Here is a 21,567-nt window from a genome sequence, read left to right on the forward strand (position 1 = left end):
ACCTATTCTGTTGTATCTACTTTGCAGCTTTTCACACATTAATAAGTGAATTCAGTTCAGACTCCCACAAATAGCTATGAATTTGGATAACTATAAATTCAGCTTAAAGTTTACGCACATTTACTTGACATGATACCTTCAGGCTTGGGTTCTGATATGCTTGCTTCTGGTACTGTGGGAGAAATCATGAAAAGTTCATCTTTATTTAATCTTCATCCCAGTTAATTTTTACACTCTAATGACTGCGAGAGTATCAATACGACATTATCCCTCATCGCTAAATCACTTACTTGATTTCACGCACTCTGCATTGCATTCGGCCTCTGTGTCAAACCTATTACCATTACCATCGCAGCCGCCGTACCAAAACTGAGCACAGATGTTGTTTTTGCTGTCAAAGAACCATTTTGCACTATACTCAGAACACTGTGATCCAGCGTCAAAATCCAGCATGCACCGATCTGTTAAATTTGTGCAAAATGGGAACGTTAAACAAACTATTTGGTAAAAGTGTGTACCACAAGTTGAAAAATCATATATGTATGGGTAACGCACGAAAGACCAACACTTCAAAGATTACTTCATTATTCTAGTGGCATTGATGGCACATGAAGCTGTAAGCAAAAGAAAGAACAACAGGGAGGGCACTTTACATTAACACTGAACTCATCCAGAAAAGATCTCATCGCTGAGCGAAAGTAAGAATTCATTGCATTGTAGGCCACAATGGGTCATTCGCAGCGTGTGGAAAGCTGCTGCAAGTGAGAAGCAAAAGATGGACTGGGATTACATGAATGGTATTTTTTGTGCATCTGGTTCCAAGTTGCCCGTGACAAAATTGTCATTTATCATGGCAGATCACAAAACAGGTTCGTATGGAAACTTTGTGAAATCTACATAAGCCATAAAATTGGTTCACTAGAATACTGAAATTTTCTTAGCAACAAGAAAGGCACTTTGCACCACCAAATGCCAGAAACAGCTGAAGTAATCGCATGAATCACCTCCCTTGTAAAGGTTTACTCATACAAAATTACAACCTGCTCCAATCGAAGCCTGAAAATGAAAAGTTGTTTTTTCCAAACTTGACCATCACTGTAAATATAACAAGCTCAGAGATTTTGTTAATCTGTTAGAGGATTAATGTCAAACACAAGCAATTAAAACACATTTTTATTTATATTAATTTCTTCCTGAGCAAGTTATGTTGGCCTGGAAAAGTCCTGCACAATGCAAGCTTGGGATCTCCATCTTACCTGAAACCAAAATGTTTTATTAGAATAAAAACATGACCTAACCTAAGCTGACATATGACTGGTGAATCTGGCTCTACTCTCACTAGTCAGGCATGGTGTCTCATCAAATGCTTCTTGCTTTTACCTTTAAACAATGTGTATTTTTCCTGAATTCCATACAGCATGCTCTGTCAAACTTTGCTTTCCATTTTATTTCCCAGATTTAAAAGCATGATTACAGAGCATACAATGAGTCACATCTAGCTGAATAAGTGTAGCCTTATAATATATAATTGAATTAGTTCAGTTTGAATCAGCTAGTGAAACTGTGTGTGGGAAGGTATAAATTTTGGGGTAAAAGGGTGCAAAATTTGACACGAAGAAAATATTAAAGATACAGCAAGTCTCCTGCCATTTATTTACCACTGCCTACTTTCCCATCAATTCACTAAATATAGTATTCTTCTCACTACAGGCATCCTTTATTGCATGTATTATTTCTAAAACATCTGTTTCTAATGTATTATGCAACTTACCACAAATATAATATACTGTATAACCCTGATATATCATTCATTAATGTTTAAATACATCATCGTTGGCGCATTGCCAAGTGGTCAAGGTGTTCGTCTAGTTATCTGAAGGTCGCTAGTTCGAGCCTTGGCTGAGGCTGTGTGTGTCCTGGAGCAAGGCACTTAACCACACATTGTTGTGCGATGACACCGGTGCCAAGCTGTATGGGTCCAAATACCCTTCCCTTGGGCAACAATGGTGGCATGGAGAGGGGAGACTTTTAGCTTGGGCAACTGCTGGTCTTCCATTAAAAAAAAAACCCTGCTCAGGCTTGCGCCCTGGAAACTTTCCAAGGTGAAAATCCATGGTCTATCGAGACTAACGGAGGCCTACACGTACAAATACATTACATTGAACTCCAGTGAACATCTAATTATATCCCTTGTAATGTGAAAATGTATATTTTCCTCAACTTTAACACAAATCAGATGAATTAGCCTTTTTACATTAGTTTTTTTTCTTTCACTGAAACATTGCACAATCTTCAAGCACCATTTTTGAATAGTTACCTATTTCAGGATCCTCCAGGGGCTCCAAGATGACTTGGGCATCTTTTGCAAGTGGTTTTTCTAAAGTTAAACCAGAAACATGGAAGTTTTGCACCAAGAATTAGATCTCATCATAAAAGTAAATCCTGCATTTATTAATGGAAAATAATCTTAAATCTATCAAGTAATTATTTTAATTTATTACAGAATAACTTATTAATTATTCTTTACTGATGACAACATGGTTCTGAGCTCTTTGCTGAGTATCTAGTATCTAGTGTTACTGGACGAATATTGTTGTAGATCGCATTATCGACTGAATGAAAAGCTCTTGCATGGGTCAGCTTAAAGGCTTTGTATAGTTGCTTGTTCTGAATTCTCTTCACAGCAAGCAGTATCTCTGGGCTAACTGCTCAAATCAAATCATCTCAGGATTATTTTTACAAGGACTACATTATGGGAACTTCAAAGTTCAAAGCACATATATGTCACCATATAAAGATCTGAGATTCATTTCCTTGCAAGCATACACAGTAAATCTAAGAAACACAATAAAATGAATGAAAGACCATACTCAACAAGATGGGCAAACAACCAATTAGTGAAATAAAACAGTGTGCAAACACAACAATAATAATAATAAATAAATAATCAATAAATATTGAGAACATGAGATGAAATGTCTTTCAAAGTGAGTGCATAGATCGTGGGCAACACACACAAAATGCTGGAGGAACTCAGCAGGCCAGGCAGCATCTATGGAAAAAAGTACAGTTTTGTGCAGAAACCCTTTGGCAGGACTTGAGAGAAAAAAGCTGAGGAGTAGATTCAAAAGGTGAGGGGAGGGGAGAGAGAAATGCCAGGTGATAGGTGAAACTTGAATGGGGAGGAATAAAGCAAAGAGCTGGGAAGTTGACTGGTGAAAGAGACAGAAGGCCATGAAAGAAAGAAAAAAAGGTGGGTTGGGAAGGAACACCAGAAGGAGGTGCTGGCTGAGCAAGGAGATAACATGAGAGAGGGACGAGGGGATGTGGAATTGTGAAGGGGGGAGGCATTACTGGAAGTTTGAGAAATCGATGTTCATGCCTTCAGGTTGGAGGCCACCCAGACAGAATATAAAGTGTTGCTCCTCCAACCTAAGTCTGGCCTTATCTCGACAGTGGAGGAGGCCATGGATGGGCCTATCAGAATGTTAATGGGAAGTGGAATTAAAATGGGTGGCTACGGGGAGATCCCGCTTCTTCTGGCAGATGGTGCATAGATGTTCGGCAAAGCGGTCTCCCAGTCTACGTCGGGTCTCACTGATATACAAGAGGCCACACCGGGAGCACCGGACACAGTATATGACCCCAACAGACCCACAGGTGCAGGATGCAGGATCACCTCACTTGAAAGGACTGTTTGGGGCCCTGAATTGTAGTAAGAGAGGAGATGTAGGGGCAGGTGTAGCACTTGTTCTGCTTACAAGAATAAGTGCATAGGTTGTGAGAACAGCATAGTAATGAGGCAAATGAAGCTGAGTGAAGTTAACCTCTCTTGTTCAAGAACATGATAGTTGAGGGGTAATTACTATTCCTGAACCTGTTGGTGTGGGACCTGAGCTATTGTACCTTCTTCCTGATGGCAGCATTAAGAAGAGAGCATGGCCTGGCCGGTGGACTCCTCTATGATGGATACAGCTCCATATTGATGTGCTCAGTGGTGGGAAGGGCTTTACTGATGACGGACTGTGCTGTATCCACTATGTTTTGTACAAATTTGCATTCAAGGACATTGGTGTCTCTATTCCAGGCCGTGATGCAACCAGTCAATATATTCTTCACCACACCATCTACAGAAGTTTATCAAAGTTTTAGATGTCATGCAGAATCTTCACAAACTTCTAAAGAACAAGGGGCTCTGCTCTACTTTCTTCATATGTGCTAAACTCAGGAAAGATCCTCTGAAATGATAACACTGAGGAATTTAAAGTTGCTGACCCTCTCCACCTCTGATTCCCTGATGAGGTCTGTCTCATGGACCTCTGGTTTCCTCCTCCTGAAGTCAATAATCAGCTCCTTGCTCTTGCTGTCACTGAGTGTGGCGTTGTTGATGTGGCACCACTTAGCCAGATTTTCAAGCTCTCTCCACTGATACGTTACCACCTTTAATTTGGCTTACAACAGTGGTGTTGTTAGCGAACCTAAGTATGGCATTGGAGCTGTACTTAGCCTCACAGTCATAAGTGCAAAGCGGGTAGAGCAGGGGCTATGCACACAGACTTGTGGTGCACCTGTGCAGAAGGAGATTGCAGGGGAGATGTTGCTGCCAACCCAAACTGACTGGAGTCGGCAAGAGAGGAAATCAAAAATCCAGTTGCACAAGGTGGTATTGAGACCCAGGTCTTCAAGTTTATTGATTAGTTTTGAGGGGATGATAGTATTGAATGCCAAGATGTAGTCAATGGGGAACATCCTGGTGAATGCATCTTCACTGTCCAGAAGTTTCAGTGTTGAGTGAAGAGCCAATGAAATGGCATCTTCTGTGGACCGCTGTGATTGTAGACAAATTGGAGTCGAGTAGTTTCATCACTAACCACTCAAAGCACTTCATCACCATGGATGTAGGTGCTACTGGGTGGTAGTCATTGAGGCCATTACTATGTTCTTCATTGACACTAATTTGACTGAAGCCTGCTTGAAGCAGGTGGGTACCTCAGACTGACAAAACGAGAGGTTGAAGATACTGGTGAACACTCCAGCCAGTTGATCAGCACAGTTTGTAGTACTCAGCAAGGTACCTCATTTGGGCTGAATGCTTTTCTTGGGTTCAATCTCCTGAAAGGTGCTCTCATCTCATTGGGGTAATGGGAACTTGTGGAAGTTCCTCCGAGCTTTGCTTGGCCAAAGTGAGCATTGAAGGCTAGGAGCAAAGCTGTCTTTCACTTACGGTGTTTGATTTCACTTTGTAAGAAAGGGGTTCCCAACCTTTGAGAGTACCTTACAGATGGAACCTTACCATTAACCAAAGTGGTCCATGGACCCCAGGTTGGAAACCCTGTTGTAAGAGGTAATAGCATTCAGACCCTACCACTGTTGAGTATAACAGGGAATCTGGTATTCTTGTTCATCTATATTACACGGGGTTTTCTGGTTCTTGGCAGAACAATTAAAAACAATACAAAGCATTTAAATGAAGCAAGTTGTAAGACCTGCCTGTGGTGCAATGTCTAAAATGATGAGAACAGCAGATTAAACTGCAAATTTCAAAAGCAAATATGGTAAACCCTGAAGAGGGAATATTTCTATCTGAGAGTGTTGGTTGGAGTTAATTGACTTAACTTAACCATGGTATGCTAAAATGGTGTCTCCTTGTTCTGTTGTACATTAGGTGAACTACTATTTCTGTATGACTGCAAAGCTAACATGAAAATAGTCATAAGAAAAAGAAATCCACATTTTTTGGATTTTGCTATAACTTACTTGTTGTAAAAACACCATTGTAAATAGATTTTGCTTCGGACTGAGAGAATCCTAACACAATGACTTTGTACTGCTGTCCATTTTCCAAATCTTTTACAACAATTTCAGGATCACTGACATTCTGCTTCAGAACAAGGATGTCTTGGCTCACATCGACCACAGTAATTTCATAATTATCTACGCGCTGAGCTTCAGTCTGAGAGAATTGTAGGACGATACTGTCTTCTGTAACACTGGAGGCAGATAATTTCAGTTCTGTTGCAGCAAAACAGAGACAGAAGTGAAAATTTAGAAGCCAACCTTACATGCCAATGCCCCTCTGAAATAAAAAAACAAAAATATTGAGCATAAAAAAGATTCAAACTCTTAAGACCATTTTCTGCATAGCTTATACCCAACTCAAGAAATGTTTATTTGAAAAACCTTTTGTACCCAGAGATGAATCAAAGCAGATTACTGAATATTTGGCAGTCCTCCATTCTAAACCAATTCAACCTATGTTTCCATGCTCTACTTCCATACCTGCTCATCCACCATCACTTCCATCCAGTCAGGCTCATGCTTACACCAGGGAGATGGACTGGGAAAGCATTAGATGTGTTGAGACAGGTGGTTGAAGAAACTGGCTATAATAATATAATAATATATCAAGCCAAAATCAGCATGGGGAAAACCTTGCCTGAAAAATCTGTTGAAATTCTTTCAGAAAATAACAAGCAGGACAGACAAAGGGAAAGCAGTGGATACTATGTATTTGGATTTTCAGAAGACCTTTGACAAGATGCCACACATGAGGCTGTTTAGCAAGATAAGAGCGCAGCATATTACAGGGAAAATACTAGTATGGATAGAGCATACACTAATTGGCAGGAGGCAAAGAGTAGAAATAAAGGGAGCCTTTTCTGACTGTCTGCCAGTGACTAGTAGTGTTCTGCAGGGTTCAGCGTTGGGACTGCTTCTTTTTTACGTTATATGTCAATGATTTGGATGACTGAATTGATGGCTTTGTGGCCAAGTTTGCAGATGATACAAAGATAAGTAGAAGGCTGGTTAGTGTTGAGGAAGCAGGGAGACTGCAAAAGGACTTGGGCAGATTATGAGAATGTACAAAGAAGTGGCTGATGGAATACAGTGTCAGAAAGTGTATGGTCATGCACTTTGGTAGAAGGAATAAAAACGTTGACTATTTTCCAAACGAGAAGAAAATTAAGAAATACAAGGTGCAAAGGGATTTGGGAGTCCTCATGCAGGATTCACTAAAGGTTAATTTGCAGGATGAGTCAGTGGTAAGGAAGGCAAATGCAATTTTAATATTAATTTTAAGAGGACTAGAATATAAAAACAAAGATGTAGCACTGAGTCTTTATAGGCACTAGTGAAGCCTCACTTGGAACATTGTGAGCCGTTTTGGGCCCCTTATCTAAGGAAGGATGTGCTGACACCCTATAACTGATGGCCTTATGGTCTTAACATTCTGAATCAGAGATCCGAATACGACTAAGAAAATAAACTAGATTAAGATTAGAGCTTTACAACTCAGTCAATTTGGAATCTTTTTTCCATAACCTTTGTGTGGCTCATTCTCTTATCAATCTAGTGTTGTGAAATAATACAATCTAAACTTGCCACAGTCTTCTTCAGTAATACATTCACAATCTACATGGCAGTTTATCCATTGACAAATTCTTGTGCGATTCTGGTGAAAACTGTGAATCCCTGTCTCCTCACTTCACCATAACCACATGATTCTTAGGCTCTAGGCAGACAGGCAGGTTTGCTCATGGCTTTAGGGATGCTATTAATACCATGATTTCCATTGCTGTCATCGAACTGCTAAACACAGAGGGAAAACCATTCTCTAGACTTTGAACTGGACTCTCTGAACATGGTCATGGTACTTTTAGTTCCTAGAGGTGTGGAGAAAGGGTAGTGGCATTGGGGGAGGGGAGGATGGAGGATAAGAAGGGTTGTGGGTGATTGTGCACATTTTCTGCACCCCACATTAATGTTCCTTCATCACTATTGGAGTTTCGCATTTGCAGTGATCAACTGGCTTGTGGAATTTTAAAAAAACAGAAAATACTTGAGTCAAGCAGCAAGTACGGTGACAGGAAAATAAAGTTAAAGCTTTAGGTTGATGACTTTTCATCCAAGTGAAAGTAAAAGAGACAAATGGATGGCTTGTTGGAGGAAAAAGTAGAGATACAGTACTTCTCGGTGGGCATTCCTGGATGATGATTGTCAGCCACTTAAAACGTAACTGAGGTAAAGTAATAAGAGATGAAATGGATTTTCTCCACATTCACCTGAGATGTTTACTTTCTTTCTCTCTCCACACAGATGCAACCTGTTGACTTTGGTCTGGGGCTGGCTTGAGGTCAGTGACCAAAGAGCTTCATGTTGCTAAGCCGCACCAAACCCAACCTGAACCAATCTGAATGCGATACTATCTTTAGCAAGGAAGGAAACAAGAACAATTTGTGCTTTAAGTGATAAACAATGCTGCCATTCAAATTATTGTGTATAGAAAAAAAATGCAAAAAGGGCCTACAAAATCTAGCTGCATATGAACATAGATCAGCTGCAGCTATTAACCAAAGTTAAAGGAATACATAAAAATGTAACACGAGTGAATCGGCAGATGCTGGAAATAAATAAAAAAACACGAAATGCTGACAGAACTCAGCAGGCCAGACAGCATCTATGGGAGGAGGTAACGTTTCGGCCCGAAACATCGTTATTACCTCCTCCCATAGACGCTGTCTGACCTGCTGAGTTCTGCCAACATTTCATGTTTTTTTACATAAAAATGTGTTTTTTTTAATTCTTTGTGGTTTCATTGAAGGGCAAAAGGAACACTGAGGGAATGAAATTTGATCAGAACAACAAAGAGAGACATTTGGCTTTCAAAGTGTCTGATAGGAGATGGGCAGGTCCATTGGAAATCAGATCTTTGATCTTACTGGGAAGTGAAGCAGACACTGTCAGCAAGCACCAAATAGCAGCAGCAATAACTTACCCATAAGTTTGTCTGCAGCCAAAGGAACATTGGTTGTGCTAGACACATGCAAAAAGAAGGGGGAAAAGATCAGTTATTTTGCTGGAATAGTTCTAAATATGAGCTGCAAAGAGTTCCTGGATTGTATCTACTTACACCTGCTGATGGGCGTTCATAAACATTGGCTGGTCACTTTGGAATGATCCGCATTGTTTTTTCAGCTCTGGGGACAAGTGGAATGCATTCTCAGCTAGAAGAAAAGAGATTTTTTTTTCAGGTATTTTCACATTGGCATTAAGAAAGCAACCCCACTAATTTTTCCTCTGGCTTTGTATACAAACATGTGCTGAACTGAAGTGACAAAAAGAAGCTGGTGATTCAATTTTTCATCTGAGCCATCTTATCTGATTTCAGCTGGATGGTTTTAGAATCACTTCAGCTGGCTTTAATGCTCAAAAATATTTTCCAGACGTAAGAAGCACAGATGGATCCTTGCAGAAAACTCCAAATGCTGAGTGAAAATAAAACTGGAGACAGTATTGTTTCTCACCGTTAACTAGCGCACTGCCTGGATTTATACATTGTCTAACTACTTGCCTAAGGTATAAACAATGAGTACCCAAGAGGTACCCCATTTCACACAAGAGAGCATTTTTGGGAGAAATCTGAATTGAATTGAATTTCGATTTATTGTCATTTAGAAACCACAATTGCAATGCAGTTAAAAAATGAAACAACGTTCCTCCAGAATGATGTCACAAAAGCACATGACAAAACAGACTACACCAGAAAATCCACATAACGTTTGGCAATCCCCAAATCCAGAGTCCGGAGAGGCTGCTGCGTATTAATATCGCGCTACCACCTTAGCGCATTCCCGGAAAGGAACTCCAAATCCACCAGACAAAACAAGACTACCCAGACACACCAAGTCAGGAGACCAACTCTACCACCCAACAAACCAAAAACTAAAGCTACAAGACCTACACAAAACCACATAGTTACATATAGTTATAGTTAACATATGGTTACAACAGTGCAAACAATACCATAATTGATAAGAAACAGACCATGGGCACAGTAAAAATAGTCCAAAGATGTTAAAAGACTATAAGTTTGAAAGAAACCACCACACAGTTGCACAAGTCCTCAGGGTCCCAATAGATTTTTCATGCCGTGCAGGCGGCAGAAGGGAATACTCCCGCTATGGACTTCCATGGCGCCATCCTCGCAGATGCAGCGCACAATGAAAGCACCCCGACCACAGTGGGGGCAAGAAATGGAGAATTTTTAAAAAAATATCTGAAACAGTACAAAGCTTCTGAAAAGTAACTATGCCCACTTACATTGAAACATATACAGAAAATGTTTCATATTCTTCTAAGTTTAAACTATACCCTCACTGTCAAAATTGTATTGAAATAAACTCTAGTACAATAATTTGAAAGTTATAGGTTGTTGTGTTAAAAGTACATTTATCTTGTTATCTCCATCATTTATTTGTCATTTCAATCCTGATTATCCTTCATTTTAGTCGGTATCTTTTAACAAACACAAAGTGCTGGAAGAACTCAGCAAGTAAGGCAGCATTTATGGAGAGGAATTAACACTGATGTCTTGGGCTGAGATACAATATCATGTACCTACTTTTTTTTTAAGTAAAACTCAAACTTTACCTTTTTTTTCTTAAGTTCAGTGCTACATGAGATACGCTTAGCGGTTTGGAGTTAGGGTTTACAACCAGTCCCTGGTAACTTCAGACACATCAACTAAATTCAACAAGCAGTGAAGACTAACACTATTAGGGTTAATACGAAGGACTTAAACATAGATGTTTTCAGGTCTTCAATAGTGAAGTTGTCTTAATATAAGACAAAGCACATGGAATGCATTAAATCTGGGATGGACTAATAGGCACCACATTTAACTGATAGAATCATGTAACAGTTTCCAGCTGTGATATTTAGTATCAGCCTCTGTTGATAATGGCATTAGGTAACTTTTCAACTTCATCATCGATAGGCAATAGAGGATCTTTCATTTGGCACAATACTCGGTGCTAACCATTTTAAAGGACTGACCTTAAAAAAAATCTACAACTGTAATCAATTACAATACTATACAATTTTGTTGTATCTCTTAACTCTAATTTCCTTTGGGATCAATAAATTATCTATTTATCTATCTATCCTGTCAGATGGCATTGTAATACTAAAATGGTATTTACACTGAACTCCAAAACATCTGAAAGTAAAATGCATTATTTTGTACAATTCATAATTTATATAACTTTATTCAAAGCCCAATATCAAAAACAACCTGGTTTGTCTACTGAAATGTTAGGTAAACATTACAGGAGCATCAAAACTAAAACCACAAGGCTACTAAACAGCTTCCTCCCACAGGCAGTCAGACTGCTAAATAGCTGCTCTACCTGACTGTGCTTTGGACACTTTTAACTTGCACTGGACACTTATAACTTGTTTTTAACTGACATGTGACTGTTGTGTTTTACTATTTATTGTTATGTTTGTTATTTAGTGTTGCATTTGTTATGTTATGATTGCACTGCTCCTGGGAACCACTGTCTCATTCTGCCCTGCAGAACTGATGTACGATTAGAATGACAATAAAGTTTTTGAATCTTGAATCTTTTTTTAATCTTGATTTACAGTTTAGGGTACAAGATGGTATTGAGAGTCATAGAGATGTACTGCATAGAAATGGGTCCTTCAGCCCGAGTTTGTGTCAATTATCTACCATTCATATACATTAATCATAATTAATCCTTAATTTTAAATCTCTCTACACTTTATTAACTGCCTCTGATTCCATCACTCACCTATACACTAGGAACAATTTTAAGCAGCTAATTAACCTAACAGTGCATATATTTTGGATGTGGGAGGAAACCAAAGCACCTGGAGGAAACCCACAGGATCACAAGGAGAACGTGCAAGTCCAACCACAGACACCTCCTGAGATCAGAACTGAAGACTGGTCCATGAGGTAGCAGTTCTATCTGATGAGGGGTCTAGGCCTGAAATACCCATTTCCCTCCACAGATGCTGCCTGATCCTGTAAGTTCTTCCAGCATTTTGTGTGTAGCTCTGGTAGCTGCTCCACTGTGTTCCTGTGTTAATGTTACATTTTAATTTTCCATTCATCAGTACTGTATTGAATAATATTCAGTGGTATCTATTCCAAATCAGAAGCAGGTTTATTATCACTGACATATGTCGTAAAATCTTTTGTTTTGTGGCAGTTGTGCACAACCCAAACAATTACTATAAGTTACAAAATAATTAGCGCAAAAGTGGAGTAGTGAATTGATTGCCAGGGAATTATGAATAATTGATTTTGTGAGGAGCGTCTACGGGTCATTAGGATTCTCTACACAAACAGAGGAAGTGAGGGAATGGCTGCAACTTACCACTGATGTACTCAGGGAGCTGCTGTGCAAACCTCAGTAAGTCTTCATTGTGGAGCTCGGAGATTTTGTTGATGGGCTTGAAGTACACGTCTTGAGGTTCGCTTGCCAGGTTAATAAGATCCTGCTCATGAGGTTTGTTAAAGATGTTGAATATAACAATGAAGAAGCCTTTGCATTTGGCATCCGTGATGACTGCCTTCAGCTGCTCTTTTTCAGCTTTAGAGATATCTCCTGTGGTCAGTAGGACAATAAGCTTCAATGACCTTGGATGGGGTGCTTTTTCAAAAATATTTGTTATAGTCCATTCAACAGCATGAGCTGTTGCTGTTACTCCATCAAGCTGTGTCATCTTGTTCAGGATGAATTCTCTGATGTCCTGGCTGGAGTGGTAGTCAGTGAGCGTGAATTCCACTTTCACACGATTGAGGCTACTATTTGTTTGAGATTTGTACAGAGCATGCTGAACTACGGCAACTCTGGCTTTATGGTTGGATGTTGCAGGTTCTTTGCTAATCTCCAACTGGTCCGTCAAAAAGGAAATGTACCTCTTAATCTCTATAAATTGATTTGGATTGATGGTTGCTGAGCTGTCTATGATGAATGCCAAATCCACGTCGACGTTAGCAGGTGTCACTGACCTTCTAATTCGGTAAAGACTACTGTCACAGAATGGATCAACTTCACAAAAATCTATAGAAGAGAATTTAGATATTAAACTCTTATAATTGTATTAATTGTTACCCATAGATCCATAGAAAATGTCCTTTATATAAATTGAAAAAGTAGTTTATTGCAATAGATTTTATATCAACAACAATAACTGTGCACATGGACCTAGCATTTAACATGGTTGTCAGCTTGGGATCAAATCAGACACTAATTTAGTACACTGAAGTATACAATTCTGATGCAGCCAGGTAGCAAATTACAATATGCACATTACTCTGAGCTGGAGGTGTTTATTGCCAACATTAGATGTAAACAAATACAGTGCTTAACAGTCACTGATACGCAGAAAAATTTACTAAAGTAAATTTAGTGACATAGAGTCATAGAGAGATTCTGCATAGAAACCATCCATTTAGCCTACTGAGTCTGCACTATGTACTAAGCACAGATGAAGACCTGTGCAATATCAGCACTACTAGTTTTTATATAAGCTGCTAAAGTAGAATGAACACCAGGTGTATCCTTTTTAAGAGAAATCTGAAAAATTATTACTAATCTTCCTGGGCACATTCAAAAATTTTACCATTTCCTTATCAGGCAGAAACCAACTTGAGATTACAAGTAGGTATCTTACTTCCGTAGAATAAGCCCTCCACAGTGAGCCAATAATCACTGTTAAAAGTTTGAGCCAAAGAGCTGTCTCAATTATTCTAATGTTAGTTCACAGAACCTACAGTCAGCAGGACATAAATAAACTGAGGTGGGAGAGCCTATGATCAGAGGGCATAGCCTCAGAATATAAGGACATCTCTTTACAACAGAGATGAGACGAGGAAAAAAATTTAGCCAGAGGGTGGTCATCTCCATTGCGTTGAGGCTATGAAGACTGCCCCAGCTGCTGTGCTATATGGCCACTAATATGGTGAAGCAAGATTTTGGACCTGTTCCGGGATGCTCCAGGGTTCATATAACCATATAATAATTACAGCATGGAAACAGGCCATCTTGGCCATTCTAGTCCGTGCCGTATGCTTACTCTCACCTAGTCCCACTGACCCGCACTCAGCCCATAACCCTCCATTCCTTTCCTATCCAATTTTTTTTTTAAAAGACAAAATCGAACCTGCCTCTACCACTTCTACTGGAAACTCGTTCCACACAGCTACCACTCTCTGAGTAAAGAAGTTCCCCCTCGTGTTACCCCTAAACTTTTGCCCCTTAACTCTCAACTCATGTCCTCTTGTTTGAATCTCCCCTACTCTCAATGGAAAAAGCCTATCCACGTCAACTCTATCTATCCCCCTCATAATTTTAAGTACCTCTATCAAGTCCCCCCTCAACCTTCTATGCTTCAAAGAATAAAGACCTAACTTGTTCAACCTTTCTCTGTAACTTAGGTGCTGAAACCCAGGTAACATTCTAGTAAATCTCCTCTGTACTCTGTTGAAATCTTTCCTATAATTTGGTGACCAGAACTGTACACAATACTCCAAATTTGGCCTCGCCAATGCCTTGTACAATTTTAACATTACATCCCAACTCCTATACTCAATGCTCTGATTTATAAAGGCCAGCATACCAACAGCTTTCTTCACCACTCTATCCACATGAGACTCCACCTTCAGGGAACTATGCACCATTATTCCTAGATCACTGTGTTCTACTGCATTCCTCAATGCCCTACCATTTACCATGTATGTCCTATTTGGATTATTCCTACCAAAACGTAGCACCTCACACTTATTAGCATTAAACTCCATCTGCCATCTTTCAGCCCACTCTTCTAACTGGCCAAAATCTCTCTGCAAGCTTTGAAAACTACTTCATTATCCACAACGCCACCTATCTTAGTATCATCTGCATACTTACTGATCCAATTTACCACCCCATCATCCAGATCATTAATGTATGTGACAAACAACATTGGACGCAGTACAGATCCCTGAGGCACACTACTAGTCATCAGCCTCCAACCTGACAAACAGTTATCCACCACTACTCTTTGGCATCTCCCATCCAGCCACTGTTGAATCCATTTTACTACTTCAATATTAACACCTAAAGATTGAACCTTCCTAACTAACCTTCTAACCTAACTAATATCTGAGGACTTATTCTTGGTTTGGAATGCTGCTGTTCATTTCAGTTGTTTGCATGACTTGTATTTTTTTTTTGTTCTCTTGTGCATTGAGGATTGGTCTTTTATTTTTATTCTTTTCTTTAAATTGGGATCTTTTGAGTTTCTTGCTTTGTGGCTGCCTCTGAGCAAACAGATCTCAAGGCTGTTTAATGTACCCATTCTTTCACAATAAATGTACTTGATTCTTGAATCCATGGAATTCATTGCCGCAGATGGCTGTGCAATCTGAGTCATTGGGTATATTTAAAGCAGAGACTTATAGGTTCTTGATTAGTAATGGCAACAAAGATAATGAGGACAAAGCAGGAGAATGGAGTGAGAAGGGAACTAAACCAGCCATGATCAAGTGGTTAAGCTGACAAGATATGCTAATTGGCCTAATTCTGCTTTTATTAATTGTCTTATGATCTTTGAATCCTTTTATGAGGGAAGCACAAGGAATATTACACTCCCACAATTCTGAATATTTCCATTAGTCAGTAAGGTCAGTGGCCACTTTATTAGGTGCACCCTTACACTTGCTTGCCAATGCAAATATCTAATGTGGCAGCAACTATATGCATAAAAGCATACAGGCAGAGGTTTAGTTGTTGTTTGAACCAACCATCAGAATGGTGAGGAAATGTGATCGAAGTGATTTTGACCCAGGAATGATTGTTGGTGCCAGAAGGGGTAGCTTGACTATCTCTGAAACTGCTGATCTCCTGGGATTTTCATGCACAGCAGTCTCTAAATTTGACAGAGAATGGTGCAAAAAACAAAAACCATCCAGTTAATGGAAGTTCTGTGGGTGAAAATGCCTTGCTAATGAGAGATGTCATAGGAGAACTGGTTCCCGATGACAGGATGGTAACAGTAACACAAAAAGCCATGTGTAAAAACAATAGTGTGCAGATGTGCATCTCCGAATATTGAAGTAAATTGGCTACAGCGGCAGAAGACCACACTGGGTTCCACTTCTTTATCCACTTTATTAGGTGCTTTCCTGTACCTAATAAAGTGGCTACTGTGTGTACTTTCAAGTGTCATTTACATTTTCTTTATCACTACCCCCACCCCACCTTTCATTTCTAATAATTTCTTTAGTTGTAGCTTAGGATCTTTTCATTGCATCCAAGTTCGCACTCTGTCAAGTACAATTTGCCCTCACAGGTACCATATCTAAATTTGTAGTTCACCTGAAACACCTGTCCCATCAACAGAAGAAGGTGCAAGGCCAAAAAGCTTGCAAATGAGACTTAAGCTACAAGAACGTAGACAAATTCCTTCATTGTGCAATAAAGTATTTCTTGTATGAATTACAGAAAGTAGAGGATAAAGTAAATACAGAAAGACTCACTGACCAAAGAGAGAGAACATATTCTTGAAGCAAATGAGTCCAATATATGAGAGAGCTAAATTACTAAATTTGAATGTATCTTTGCCCATATATTAGTAATTCTGCTATTTAACAATGTGAAGTTTATTTATGTCAGGGGTGTCAAACTCATTTTAGGTCATGGGCCGGGTTGAGCAGAATGCAGCTTCATGCGGGCCGGATCAGTTGGACGCGTGCGAACGCAGCTTTCGTTGCCTCCGTTTTTTCAGCCTGCTCTCATGTGTCTCAGTCTCTGCCATAACTACAAAGTGTTTCACTTTACAAATTCCGTTTCTTATGAAGAAGACTGCCGAATAAACACTAAAAACCCTGAAAATCTGGTACCTGAATAAACTCAGCATTAGCCATATCATACGCCATAGGCGCTTCGATTACTGGGGCCAGCTTTAATAGTAATTAGATATTATCTCACGGGCCAAAGATAATTCCACTGCGGGCCGGATTTGGCCCGCGGGCCTTGAGTTTGACATATATGATTTATGTGAATTAGGGCGAGACAAGATTCAGGAATATCGCTCCTCCCTTGATGTCCTTAACATGCCATATCCTAGGAATCAAGCATGCAATTTGCAAGAAGGAAAGCCAATGTTTAAAAGATCATCTAATTATAGTAACTATGGAGATGACGCATAATCCTTTTGCTTACAGATATTATAAATATTCTACATCCTTAACCCTTACATACTGTTCGGGTCAAATTTGACCAATTTTGACATTTAACAGCAGTAAAAACACTCTAAATGCCATTTTCTTTTAACTGAAATTTGATGATTTTTTCTAAAGTGACCCAAAATATGCAAAAATTAAAATATTTAAAACTGTTATGCTTTTGTACAGGTGCTACAGAATTTTGTACATTGAGGCTGTTCTGGTTCAAATCTGACCCGTATCTATTGAAATGGATTTTAGATTTCTGAAACATTAATTAAGGTTTTTAATCACCCATTTATTAATGTCAGATAGGTTATTTATATATTCTAAATAGATCTATGGTTCAAAATTTGGTATAGACACTTGTTATGAGGGGATTCTTGGGCCGGGTCAAGATTGACCCTGACCATACTGTGAACGTATAGAATATGAACTGTACGTAAGAGTTAAATTTCCAGTGCTACAGTAATCAAAAAAAGTGCTGGCAAGATCTCAATTTTACATTGCAACATTATGGAATTTAGTGGTAATGTTTGATTTGTTTCTATTGCAGGACGATATTCCTTAAAAAGCACATGTATATTCTGTTACGCAATGAATCTGCCAATCAAAGACTCTCTGGTGACGATGCTATGTACTCAATTCCATACAAGACATACAATTCGACTGTGTGTAATGCTTTCCAGCGTTGACCTCTGTGCTAAATGGTACCCTACACTTTGCAAATAAGCATCTTCCCAGTAGTCCTCTGAATGAATCAATATTTTCATTAGGGATGGGGACTGCTGATGAAAATGTACTTGGGTAATAATTTAATCTTATGATAAAGCTGCCGTGAACATCAAAATATTTCAAATACATTTAAAGTAACTGAAAGGATAGTGAAAGTCGATACTCACCTAAACAAACATAGCACTTTAACACCTTGTTGAATGTTGCATTATCATTACGGAAAACGAAAGCTTCTTTAACGCCGGCATTTCTCTGGTAAAACATAGAATCAGAAGCTCATCTCTCTCATCGTAGTAAAATATGTATAAAGCAAAAAAATTATCACCAGATATTATCAACTAAAACAATTTAATCTTATCATCATTGTGACTCAACACCCAATACTGTATCTGGTTATTTGAGTCAGAGAATTTCAATTCTACTTCCATGTATATACAAAGATTCTTCTTGGAGAGCATGTTCTTGATGTCAACTCAGGCCTGAGAGGCCAGTGTCAGGCATTTTCATGCCTTACAAGCCGCGGAACGGAAGACTGTGTGGCGTGCACTCCTCACACAGACATTTTGTAGTATTTTTCTTTATTTTATGAGGTTGAGTTGTGAGCTTAATACTCAACCCAGCATGGATGGAAAGCATACTTGGGAACGGCCCGACTGGATTCGAACCCGGGAATCTCCGTTCAGGAGTCCGGCGCTGATGTCGCTGCGCCACCAGCCAACCAGTAGGTTGTCCTACTGAAGTGCAAAACCTCACACTTGTCTGGATTACATGCCATCTGCCATTTTTCCAGTTGATGCAGATCCCTCTGCAAGCCATGATAACCTTTCTCAACAATACTAAACCCCCAAGCTTGGTGTCATCCATAAGTTTGCTGATTCTTAACCGCATTATCATCCAGATCAAACAACAAAGGACCCAGCACCAATCCCTGCAGCATACCACTGGTCACAGGTCTCCAATCAAAGAGGCAACCCTCTAACACCACTCTCTGGTTTCTCCCACAAAGCTAATGTCTAATCCAATTTACTACCTCATCCTGAATGCCAAGTGACTGAACCTTCTTGACCAGCCTCTGATGCAGGTCCTTGTCAAATGCCTTCCTAAAGTCTATGTAGTCAGCATCCACTGCCTTGCCTTCATCCACTTTCCTGGTAACTTCCTCAAAAAACTCTATAACATTGGTTAGACAAGATCTACCATGACCAACCTATGCTGAATATCCTTAATCAGTCCATGGCTATCTAAATACTTCTATATCTGGTCTCTTAGCATACTTCCAAAAAACTTTCCCACAACTGATGTCAGACTCACCAGCCTATAATTTCCTGTTTTTGTTTAGAGCCTTTTTAAACAGTGGAACAACATTGGCTATCCTCCAATCCTCTGGTGCCTCTCCTGATGCTAAGGATACTATTGTGTAATAAAATGCATCTCTTTAGAAGGCTCATGCAATAAAACACCAAATGTTTGGAAGCTACCTTGTTTAGCTATTTTGGAAAATGTGTCACTGTAAATGTACTTGGTTAGTTTTTATTTAAGTCTAGATGAGAAGTTGGCAAAACAATGAATGGCATGTTATTTTTGTTTGGATCTCATCAATGGATCAACAGTCCCAAAACCAAATGACTGAATTAGTCAAAGCAGTGAATCTTCTGCTGATAGGAGAAAATACTCATTTGGTTAAAAAGTTAAAAACATGTAAGCCTTTTCAGTTCACCAAATGTTCTAACTTTGAAGGCAAGTGGTGATCTCATCAGATTGTTTATTGAGCTTTTTATAAATTCTTACATCTGAAAAATAGCTAAAAGGTTTTTTACCCATGGATATCCAGTTCTTAGTTTCATGAGAGAGGTGACATTAAACATTTAGAATGATGAAAAAACACTGATCTGTAGGTGGTTAAATATCTGAGAAGCATGATCAGATGTTTCAGAAGCACGATCAGAGAATTAAAAAAATAACAGATGTCACAGTAATATCAATTAGTGGAAATGTAAGGAATATAATTTAACAGCTTTTATCTTAAAAATAGCATGGTTAAATAAAATTAAGGGACCGTCCAGTTGATGGAGTACAGTTGCTAAATGTATAACATTATCTGATAATCATATTGAGCATATCCAGATGATCCATAAAAGAGGAAACACAACATTAGTAAGTCAGGTTTGTAAAAGATAAACAAAGAAACCCCAGTAATTTGCAACTTTTTTCTAAGTGTAGGCACTATAGATAAAGGGCTATTCTCTTCAGCTTACAAAATCATGAACAATTATTTACCGGGAGAAATTATTTATTCTAGTTATCCATAATGATGAAAGTAGATGCCAGGGAGTGGAAAGTATTTGAATAGGCACTAGAAAATAATTGGGACAAATTAAATACGGTAATCAACATTCAGATTTTCCAGTGTTAAGAGGCAGTGGTCTCCCACTGAAGATTTTTATTTTATTGAGTGTGTATCATTTATGAAAGAGCATTAGGAAATATTAAGTATGGAATCTCACCTGCAGTGCCTTCTTGAGTACATTGTCTTCCCTTGGGGAGAGGTAGACAGAGATGATACCGTTATCAGCAAGTTTTGTTAAAGCAACATTGAGTTCTTTGGGCTTCGTCTGTCCATCACTGAAAAACAAGGCTACCTTTCTCATCAAAAACCCACTTCGCACCCGTTTGAATGTGTTCCTTGCCACGAATTTCATGGCATCAGCAATGCTTGAGGCTTTCCGCGATTGCACGAACTGTAGGTTTTCAACCTGCTTGATCAGGTCTCGCTGATTCCGGGCACTGCTGAATCGGATCTCTGTGACAATATCACTATTGTACGTCAGGATGGCAACGCGGGCTCCCTTAGGACAGTTGCTCTCAACTATGTTCAGATTCTGAATTATCTTGAGAATTGCTTCCTTATTTCTATTGAGCTGATTAACAGGGTTGGAAGTATCTATCACAAAGGCCAGCTCAGTTGGATAGGCAGGGCACTGCACGGCACCTGATAAAAGGAAATAATTCTATTTCAGTTCTTCAGTGCGTAATCTAAATATGAACACTCATTTGATGAAAGGAACTTACCATGACAGCATGCTGCAAGGGAACAACAGAAAAGGAAACAATGTGAATTTTACCAGGAATTACAATTTTTAAATAGCCAAATTTATATGCTTCACAGAAATAAATATTCTTCACAAAATACTTACGGCATGTTTCTTTGATCGTCCGGACAAGACTACATTTCTATAATATGAAATAATGGAAGAGTGTTAATGACTATACAACAAAATTTAAATGATATGATGCAGTTGACAACATTTTACCGTGGGGTGGCACGGGAGCATAGTGGTTAGTACAACACTTTGCAGTACAGGCGTCTTGGGTTCAATCCCGCCACTGCCCGAAAGGAGTTTGTATGTTCTCCCCATGACTGTGTGGGTTTCCTACAGAGGCTCCAGTTCCCTCTTACAGTCCAAAGACATATGAGTTGGTCGGTTAGTTGATCATTATAAATTGTCCCATGATTAGGCTAGGATTAAATCAGGGGATTGCTGGGCAGTGTGGCTTGAAAAGTCAGAAGGGCCTATTTCACGCTGAATCTCAATAAACAAATGAATAATAAACATTTTATTTACCTCAATAAATCTTCCTTGTGGTCCTTTTGCACCCTGAAGAGCAAAGGGCATATTAATATATTAATATGAATTCATATAGAAGTGTTCGTAGTATGATACTTTATTAATATATTTGCTAATTTATGTTCCACATGGAAGTTGTGCCTGATCTGAAGGCAGTGAAGGGGAAAGCTGTGCTAGTACTCC

The 21,567-nt window shown here is 39.1% G+C and overlaps 1 protein-coding gene across 1 annotated transcript in view; it reads right to left on the minus strand.

The window, feature by feature from the left end:
• The window catches only part of LOC140728284 (collagen alpha-3(VI) chain-like), a 188,464-nt gene that overhangs the window by 13,784 nt on the left and 153,113 nt on the right, over positions 1–21,567 (minus strand). The window contains exons 39-50 of the mRNA XM_073046784.1: positions 21,382–21,414; positions 20,953–20,989; positions 20,828–20,839; positions 20,263–20,747; positions 17,926–18,010; positions 12,189–12,878; positions 8,912–9,005; positions 8,777–8,814; positions 5,758–6,012; positions 2,318–2,377; positions 291–461; positions 119–172 (exon numbers count right to left, since the gene is read on the minus strand). Coding sequence (XP_072902885.1) covers positions 119–172; positions 291–461; positions 2,318–2,377; positions 5,758–6,012; positions 8,777–8,814; positions 8,912–9,005; positions 12,189–12,878; positions 17,926–18,010; positions 20,263–20,747; positions 20,828–20,839; positions 20,953–20,989; positions 21,382–21,414 — 2,014 coding nt within the window. The remainder of the gene's footprint in view (positions 1–118; positions 173–290; positions 462–2,317; positions 2,378–5,757; positions 6,013–8,776; positions 8,815–8,911; positions 9,006–12,188; positions 12,879–17,925; positions 18,011–20,262; positions 20,748–20,827; positions 20,840–20,952; positions 20,990–21,381; positions 21,415–21,567) is intronic.

This window comes from Hemitrygon akajei, chromosome 5, assembly GCF_048418815.1.
Source record: "Hemitrygon akajei chromosome 5, sHemAka1.3, whole genome shotgun sequence".
In the NCBI taxonomy this organism is placed as follows: domain Eukaryota; kingdom Metazoa; phylum Chordata; class Chondrichthyes; order Myliobatiformes; family Dasyatidae; genus Hemitrygon; species Hemitrygon akajei.